General features: G+C 39.2%; 1 protein-coding gene across 1 annotated transcript; it reads left to right on the top strand.

The window, feature by feature from the left end:
- Positions 1–59: 59 nt before the first annotated feature.
- Positions 60–9,440, top strand: cog5 (component of oligomeric golgi complex 5). Its single transcript, XM_086060285.1, has 22 exons — positions 60–181; positions 303–442; positions 924–981; positions 1,262–1,316; positions 1,661–1,730; positions 1,867–1,987; positions 2,101–2,231; positions 2,534–2,693; positions 3,056–3,168; positions 3,261–3,339; positions 3,588–3,668; positions 3,792–3,987; positions 5,038–5,199; positions 5,515–5,614; positions 5,716–5,826; positions 6,389–6,451; positions 6,693–6,796; positions 6,870–7,107; positions 7,207–7,283; positions 7,476–7,602; positions 7,727–7,806; positions 8,074–9,440. The coding sequence occupies exons 1-22, from the start codon at positions 127–129 to the stop codon at positions 8,192–8,194; spliced, it is 2,442 nt and encodes an 813-aa protein (XP_085916411.1). The 5' UTR covers positions 60–126; the 3' UTR covers positions 8,195–9,440.
- The last annotated feature ends 358 nt before the right edge of the window (positions 9,441–9,798 follow it).

Below are 9,798 nucleotides of genomic sequence, written 5' to 3'. Positions count from 1 at the left end.
GCGTATCTTCGCAGGGCAAAAGCGTCACCAGGCGTCACCTATTCTGTAGTGTGTCTATGGCTGCCACGAAGAAGAATATAACCCGTAGAAGAAGAATCCTGCATTGGCTTGTTTGCAGAAGCCAACATGAATAACTTGTTTCACGGCAGAGATGTATCCATAAATTCATCTTTAAAAGACGGTAAATTCATTTCATTTAGCAACTGTGGTGTTACAGCCACGGGTTGTTAAAACATTTCGAGCGTTATTTCAGAAGATTTGCCAAAGTTTATGCAAAATGATTCATGTTTGTGTATTTGTAGAGTTCTATGCAGATTTCCTGGCTGGGGATTTCGATGTGAAGATATATACTGCTCAAGCGATCCACCATGCTGTCATTGCTGAACAGCTGGCGAAGCTAGCACAAGGAATCAGTCAACTTGATAAAGAGCTGCACAGCCAGGCATGAGCGCCATACACTATACGACTATACTATGTGACAGATTGCTAAGTGACGTTTTCAGTCCAGTCAATAGGTTAGAGATAATAATAATAATGATAACAATAATATTTCAAAACATTGTACGTGAGTGGCGAGAAAGACTGTCACTGAGCTGAAATGCAAAAGAAAATTGAATCATCTGAGGGCTGAGATACTACATTTGCCCAATGGGCTCTGTCCACGTAATATCCGTTGCAGATTCCTTTTGGGTTTTTGCCCTCGTGCATTTTGACTGATATTTTTGTTTAACCCTCCACATGGTTTGACCCATATCCAGCTACAGCTGTATCACAAATATACTATCAGTTACCAGATACAGTGCAGATTTACTTGACCAGTGGAGAGATGACATCACTACCATCTGATTCGAGTTGTATAGAGCAGACTATACATTTTATAATACACAACAATGTACAATAGTATTTTTTGTTTTACCTTCCAGGTCGTAGCCAGACATGAGGACTTATTGGCTCAGGCAACTGGGATAGAGTCTCTTGAAGGTACGCTTTACTATAATGTATTCCACCATGGTAACCTCTAAATAGAATCAGCCTTTTTTAATTGTTGAAATATTAAAGCTCAACAAGCCTGGGTGAGCATGAAATGAGAAAAGCATATACGAACTATTCACAATAAAGCAACGCAAATTACTAATATATTGTGTAGGACACAAAATATTGAACGGGGATATTTGAGGAACCAAAATGATCGCAATTGTCAGCATTTTTCAAACTTAAGTTGGTGACGTTTTACTGAAAGGACGTACATCTTTGTCTGCAGGGGTCCTCCAGATGATGCAGACGAGGATCAGCGCTCTACAGGCAGCTGTTGACAGGTTAACAAACTTAACGTGATGGCTTGTGTCTGTCATCAGTGGAGCTTCCTACCCCCCCCCCCCCCGACTGCTGATGTTGATTGTGTTACTCACCGCACCAATCAGTTTGAGGGGAAAAACATGCAATTGTTGTGGTGGCTTTCAGCTTTAATTTAATAGGTGCCTTTTTAGGCAGAATTCAATTAATTGCATTTAAAATTGCTCTTTTACTTTTTCCATGTGCAGTCCTCAGACGATAATTAAATATCACTAAAGTTTAGGTGGCCTTTTGTCACACTGCAATAAAGGGTGTCCTTATTTTTCCTGAAAATGTAACAGCATTCCACCCGTTCATGCACTTTCAGGATAAGAACCAAAATAGTTGACCCATACAACAAAATCGTGGCCAGGATCACTCAGCTGAGCAAATTACAGGTAAGACCTCCATGTTCCTTTCAAGACACCATACGTTGTGGGAACGAGAATTGACATTTTTACGTTTTTCTACTACAACGTGCATCCGGTGATGCTTATCTCAATCATTTGTTTCTGATGTCCCTTCACTGTCCAGGTGGCCTGCGACCTTCTGCGGAGAATTATTCGAATCCTGCACCTAAGCAAGAGGCTTCAAGTTCAGCTTCAAGGTGGCAGTCGGGAGATAACGAAGGCTGCTCACAGTCTCAACGAACTAGGTCAGGACAAAGCCTAAATTGCGAGTATGCGATGGAGCCTCTGTGTCGCGTGCATGTACACAATGTACTATAAGGGCTTCACTCTTCTCACTTTTCCCCACAAAATACACCAGATTACCTGTCACAAGGGGTCGATTTGAGCGGCATTGAGGTGATTGAGAATGACCTGGTACTGATCAGTAGAGCAAGGCTGGAGGTGGAGAACCAGGCCAAGCGATTATTGGAGCAGGGCACAGAGATTCAGGTAAGAAACCATACAAAACACAGCAGTATCATGATGAGGGAGGGAACTGGACCGAACCGTGTACGAACCACAAAGGCGAGGTATAATGTCTGTCTTTTTTGTTTCGGAGAAGGCTTTTCCATTCACAGCGCTGTACAAAAAGGCCACCCATAGTTTCTGGTATTCTATTAATCTACCTGCCTAATGTGTCCGCTGTCTTCCAATCGTTAAAAAAACAACTTATGAAAATGAAAAGTTCAGGTCGAAACTTGAAACCCCAGTCGGTGCCCGTTTCTTTATCTCTCTCTCTCTGTGTCTGTCAGAATCCTACGCAGGTTGGCACAGCCTTGCAGGTCTTCTACAACCTTGGTAGTCTTAGGGAGACAATCGGCTCTGTCGTGGGAGCTTACCAGACTAGCATACAGGACAGCATCATGGCCGCTCTGGACATTAAGGGCCTGACACAGCCATCCAACCCGAGAGGTAAACCAGAACAATTAGTTACTCTTTGCAAAACGTTGCATTTTGTTCAGCCTAATCATTTCCCATGTCAGGAAAGTTGAAGTAAAGAAGAGTTGGGTCATGAAGTCATGGCTCACTTGAATGTGTTATTTGCAAGGCTTGAATTGCAAGCAGTTTTGCGACTCAATTATTTCTTTTGAGGAGCATGTTTCTACATTTGTGGAGTTTTTTTTGGGGGGGGAGGTTAATTCCAGGGAACTGAAGCTAAGGTTTTATTAAACAATAAAAAGGCCAGGTGGGTACCAACAGTGGTCAGAACTGTGAATTGACATGTATTCGCTTACAAGAATTTCACGTGTTCCCAACGGAATTTCTTCCCTCAGGTGCCCCTGGAAGAGCAATTCTCCCAACCCCAGGCAGCACAGCAGCTTTCCGAGCTGCTCTTTGGACAAACCTGGAGAAACTCATAGACCAGATATGTGCCGCATGCAAACAAGTAAGGGACTAACATCGAAAGAGTATGATTTTCAACCATTCTAATTCTAAAGTACTAAATAGATTCTGCCGTATTTTTTCACCTCTTCGTAGGTGCAGCATCTTCAGAAGGTCCTGATGAAGAAGAGAGACCCTGTCACTCACCGCTGTTTCATTGATGAGATAATTAAGGGGAGTCAACACTGCTGTTGCATTTTTTTTTTATCAAAAGAAAACAAGTAATTGCCTATCTTGAATAATTTCTTAAATGGCAGTGAAAATCATTTGTATTCATCTTTACTATTTTATTTGCGTTTTCATCCGATTTTGCGTTGTAATACGTTGAATTGAAGTGCCTTACTCAATGCATGCAATTTGTAGCGTTATTTAAATGATGCACATTGACCCCAAAGTGTTAACTTGGTTGCATCCAATGACAGGATGGTGAGCCTGATATCCTCTACACCTTTTGGACCGATGTAACTAACAGATTAAGAGAAGAATTTCATAAAGCGACTCAAGGCAAGAATTTATTTTGCCTGTAATATACCGGTACCTGTGACATATAGTTGAAAGAAAAAAAGAAAAGAAAAAAAAGAATGTTGTTGTACACATAATCCCTATCTTTTATTTTTCATTTAACAGCCTCATCTTACCTGAAGCAAGCGTTCGAAGGAGAGTACCCGAAGTTGTTGCGACTGTACAATGAGCTGTGGCGTCGCCTGCAGCAGTATAGTGCCAGCTTGCACGGCTCACTGATGAGCAGCGGCGGTATGGATACAACTCTGGAGCCAGAAACGGACAACTCGGACCTGTTCTCTCAAAGCAAACAGGACTACAAGTAAGCATAAAATAACTGACTTCAAATATTATATCGCACACTATAAATTGTTCTTTATTCTTGACTTGGCTTTGAAATCTAATTTTCTCTGTTTGCAACTGCTTTTAAATGTTTTACTTTTAACTAATTTGCTCCCAAATACGTATAAATATGTTCTATTTTAAATGTGTTAAGTTTACCAAAGATGTATTTATACGTTTTTTTTAATGGGTTTTTTTTTATGCTAGACTACAGAAGGCTTTGACGCAGCCTCTCAACTGCAAAGAACGGTTTAATTTTTTTTTTGAGTTATTACACAAACGGCCAGCAGGTCGCAGCAGAGTATAAGAGATCAACCAGGGCCATGTTGCAAAAAGCTCTTTTCCCCACTGTTTTAAATGGATTTGTGAATAATGATGAAAATTAGCTATATTCTAATGCTAATTGCTGTAAAATGGAAACGGATAGAAATATACTTTGTTCCTGATGAAAGAAGAGACTTTAATGTTTCTTTTGGTAGGTTCCATGTTTTCATAGCAATAGAACACAGTATTCGGTGGGCCTTGCAAAATCAGTCAAAATTGCTTCTGTGAAAATGGCTGGGAGTCAATGAGTTAATAACAGTATGTGAAGCATATTGAGTTTTGTTGTGTATGCAGTGTGCTAGAATTCAGTCATTCTATTTTTTTTATTATTATTATTATTTTTTTTACACGCTCTAGGTACTGGTAAACATCTAAACAAAATGAAAGTTATTGTTTCGTATTAAGCCCTCTTTAGAAAACCCCACCTATATATTTTTTTGTTTTCTTTAAATAAGTGTTACTTACAGTCACTGATTTAAGGTTCAGGGGTTAACCCTAACTTTAGGCTTTTTCTAAACTTTAGTTTTGAATTATTCTCGATTTGTTCTTGGTGTCTTTGCAACAATAGGAAAAGGTGGGGGAGGGGGGTTTAACCACTGTTTTAGGTCCGACTCTAACATGGGCTGAAGAATGATTGATGTTAGTAAATGGTGGGCTTTCCACACTATAGCAGTTGATGTCTGTGTATTTGTGTGTGTGTGCGCAGTCCCGAGAGGGCTCTCAAGGATTCCCTTCAGCCGTATGAAGCAGCTTACCTGTCCAAGTCTCTCTCTCGCCTGTTTGATCCCATAAACCTCGTGTTTCCAATGGGCGGCCGCAACCCGCCCTCCCATGATGAGTTGGAGAGCATCATCAAGACCATCAGCAGGCAAGCGCTCTACAATACATGCAACTTATTTCCCCTGATTGCCCTTAACTGTATTTCCTCAAACACTATTTGTGCCGGGGTAGACGATGCCACCGGTATTGTTTGACTTTGATGCTCCACCTTGCTTTGATTGGTCTTTCCACTGCAGCTGATGCATTGTGCAAACAGTGGAACAGGATGCCACACCTGGAAAAAAGATCAAGCAAAGAATAAATAAAAAATGTTTTTTCAATGTCCTCTCAGTTACCCAAAGGGCACCCTACTTATATTTTGAATATCATTTGATTTTAAATGTCTGTTTGGTTTTGTTTGCAGTGAGCTGAACGTAGCATCTATGGATTCAGACCTCTCTCTTGCCGTTGCCAAGAATGCTGCCAAGACCGTGCAACTCTTCTGTGTTAAGTCCGAACAGCTGGTATGTAAGGGGCAGATATTTTGCAGCATGTTTTTTTTCACATGTGTGATCCAGATGCACGTCCTTAATTCATACTCTGCTAATTTTCTTGACTTTTACAGTTGTGTACTCAGAGTGATGCCAGTCAGGTGATTGGTCCATTATCAGAAGGCCAGAGGAGGAACACTACAGTGGTCAACTCACTCTACCGTCTGCAGCAGGCTGTTGCCAAGGTAAGATGAGGATTCTGAAATTCCTGCACTTTGGACTATATTCACTTTTCATCTACGCGTATTCGTTCTCCTGTTCAGACTTGTGACAGACTCCTCGCATGGAGTCTGGGAAATGAGTGCACACCAAAAAAGGTGTGAGTCATAAAATTCACAGGCTTGCTTCCTTTAAATCATGGAGCACTGAGTTTTCCTGAGAATTTGCGAATGCCATTGAAATGTATGAGAATTTTTTTTTATTCATTTATCATCTTTAAAAAAAAAAATAAGAAAAAAGTTCAGTCTCTTGACATAAATTTGATCATTCAGTAATTTGCAACTAAATCCAAAATTCACATGCAATAAAATATATTAACACGGCCCTGGCCTTACTTTTGCCTCTGGAGTGTGGAGAAAAGGGATTAAGTTGACAGGAGAATGCATAGAAAGCCGGATTTGAGGTGCTTCAATGACGGACTTAAAATATGATTGTAAAAAGAAGAGCAAACATTCAAATGGTATTAAATAACAATCCGCCACAATAGTCAATACTTTTACTTGACCGTTTTCTTCTTTTTCTTTTCAGATCATTTCTGGTTTGGAGTCAAGTCTGACAGCTCCTGCAGAGGCCCTCTCTTCTTCTTTGGAGGTTAACAACTTAATAAAGCTAGTAGTTCCACTGAGGTGCTTTTTTTTTGGGGGGGGGGGGGGGGTCAACTTAAGCCAAAAACAAATAATGCCACAAATGGGACAATACACAGATCACAGTGACGTGCTGAAGTCTCATATAATGACAGAACTTCCAAATTAATTCAGACATGTCTTCCATATCTTTTTAATAATCTTTTTGGGTTGGACTCCAATTTTTTTATTGTGGATTATTTTCCCAGGAAGTGCAGGCCCTGATGAGCAGTGCAGTGCAGCCTCTCTTGCAGTCAGTAAGTGATTCTATCGAGGCCATCATCATCACGCTACACCAGGAGGACTTCTCAGGGTCAGTTATTTCTTTAATAATTATATATTTATGTACATGATTTATTTTTATTTTTTGTGTGTGTGTGTTGCAGCAAGCTGCCCAGTCCTGATAAGCCTGATGTGCTCTGCTCCCTGTACATGAAGGAGTTGCAGGGTTTCATCGCCAGAGTCATGACTGACTACTTCCGACACTTTGAGTGTACAGACTTCATCTATGAAAGCACAGAGTCTATTGCCCAGAGAGCCATCGAGCTTTTCGTACGGCATGCCAGCTTGTTGCGCCCGCTGGGCGAAGGCGGGAAGATGCGTTTGGCCGCTGATTTTGCACAAGTTAGGGCCGGGGGGGAAAAAAACTGTTTTCAATTGACTGCCGTATGTTCTTCCACATTATTTTGAATATTTGGACTTGTCTTCTTTTTTTTTTTCAAGATGGAGATGGCTGTAGCTCCACTCTGCAGACGAGTGTCTGATTTGGGGAAACCTTACAGAGTGCTGCGATCTTTTAGGTATGTAGGACTTTTTAATTTTAAATGTGGCAAACAAAAACTCTACTCTGAAAATTTCTGATTGAAGCAAAGCTACTTTCTTGCACTCCATACAAAGAACCAAGAGGCAGAGTAAAACCTGCATGTGTGACGCATTTAAACAACTTGAAAACAAAGTCAACACTGCACATGACGGTCGACGCTGTCTTTTAGGCCACTGCTTTTCCAGACAAGTAACCTGGTAGTCAAGAGTCCAGCTGTGGGTGACATGATTCCTTACAGTACTGTGCTTCACTTCCTCTTCGCCAGGGCTCCGTCTGAGCTCAAGTCACCTTACCAGGCCTGTACACGTGACATACTTTATCACTGGAAAAAAATACAACAATGTGGTTAAAAAATGCCCTTTTTAAGAGTTAAAGCATTAAGTGTCCTGGCATGTACTATTGAGAATTTGTCACCCACAGAGGGCTGAGTGGTCGGTTACACGTTACTCCCAGTGGATGGATGAACATCCTTCAGAGAGAGACCGTCTGGCACTCATCAGGTAATCGTATCAATAATAATAGACATGAATGGAGTTTTCTTGTACTTGAGTCATTTTTGACCGCTTTACCTTTTTATTTTATTTTTAAACTTTATTTTCAGTTCATTTTATACTGCATAGACTTTATTTAACTTTGTTTTCAATTGTGATTTTTGTTGTCATGAATTACACAAATTTTTTAACATCTTCCTCAGTAGAAAACCAATCAATTTTTATAGCGAATATATTCATTTCTAATGAAAGCTGATCATTTGTGCTCTTCAATAGGGGCACTTTGGAGGCATATGTCCAGTCTGTAAGGGCGCGGCAGGGGAAGGAATTTGCACCAATCTATCCCATAATGCTGCAGCTGTTACAGACAGCCACTTCATCGGAAGTAAAAGGATGATTAGTAACGTAATCCAAGTACCATAATATAAAAGTAATGTAACTTGATTACTTTTGGATTACTCCATGAAGTATGCTCATGAAGACAAAATAAAAATAAATATCACCACAATATATATTCTATACAATGTGCCCTTGCTGTTTGCGGGGGTAATAGGGACCCGGGCAGCCTACAAATAGCAAAAAATATTGTGTAATCATGCATGCATGTAGGCTATAGATTGATTGATCGATGGATGTCCATATTCTGTTTTCAAACTGTCCCTCGAAGTAATCCCCATTTTTAATAAATGTACCTGTAATCTGATGACATGTTTTTTCCTGTAATTGTAAGGGAATACAGGTTTTTTTTTAAATGTAATCTGATTACGTAACGGCGGTACATGTATTCCGTTACTCCCCAAGCCTGATGACAACTGACTGCTTAAACTGGTTTTGAATTACTGTTTTTCCAATCATGACTAAAGACAAATTCAACTTTGCCTAAAATCTAATTTTAACAAATTAAGTGAGTGAAATAAGACATGTGATAAGGGTACTACACACCTAAGAATTTTCAAACCTTAAAATATTTTTTAAATGTTTTTATTTTATATATCTGTGACAGAGCCCACACAAAAAGATATAAAATCAGACCAACCAAAAAACGTTTTGGTCATATTGTGTTTGGCCTGCTCCAAACAACACTCTTTTTATTGTACTGCTTTTCTTTTACTTTGCATGGTGACCTTGATTGCCCTGAAAGGCACCTAATCTATCTATACATGAAGTGAATTATTATTCTACTGGAAAATAAACATGAGGATTCCAAAAGATGTTTCCAAGTTTTGTGTTTTGATCTGGTCACCACATGATTCACACTGTTTTGGCCCAGTTTGTACTGTATGTATGTACTTGTAAGACGTTTATTATGCAGGATTTAAATCAAACATTTGGGTTTTTAGTGTAACAGTTTATTGATTGGTTGTTACCTGAGCAACTGTGATGTCATTTTCAGTAGACTGCAATTGGGAAAATGGAAGCCCCCTGAGATAACTTACCTGGTTTAAAGTGTCAAACATTGGACATTTTCTGCCTTTTGGCACTCATTTCTCCTATTAAAAATAAATAAATGTACTGAGCCCACAAAAAGTGAAGCGCAATAAAGTGACTGACAACTGTAGTTTATTTGAATTGTAATAGCAATTCTCATTCTTACTTGTGTAATGGCTTAAATATAATCAATAAAGTTGGTTGTTTACATTGTTCATTTTATTACTACAGATTTGTATTTTTACTGATATGAATTTATAAAATAAATTTCAATGAGACACTTAAGGGGAAAAAAAGCTAAGTTCACACACATATTAATTACAGGACTATTCATAAACACCTAATTTATATTTATACACGAATTAATGATAACAATCATAAATAAATCTAAACTATATTCATCTCTTGAGGGTTTTACATAGTATGTAGCATGCGTTATTGAACAAATTGCATATTCAATTATAGTAAATAGCACAGAATTCATCTAAAATTGTGCAAAATCAAAGCAAGCAAAAATACAGCAAATGCAACACCCCACAAAAAAAAATTAAGAGAAATAAAATGTTTTGCACA

This window comes from Leptonotus elevatus, chromosome 17, assembly GCF_054856555.1.
Source record: "Leptonotus elevatus isolate MCC_2025b chromosome 17, RoL_Lele_1.0, whole genome shotgun sequence".
Taxonomy (NCBI): domain Eukaryota; kingdom Metazoa; phylum Chordata; class Actinopteri; order Syngnathiformes; family Syngnathidae; genus Leptonotus; species Leptonotus elevatus.
This window is presented reverse-complemented; position numbering and strand designations above follow the sequence as displayed.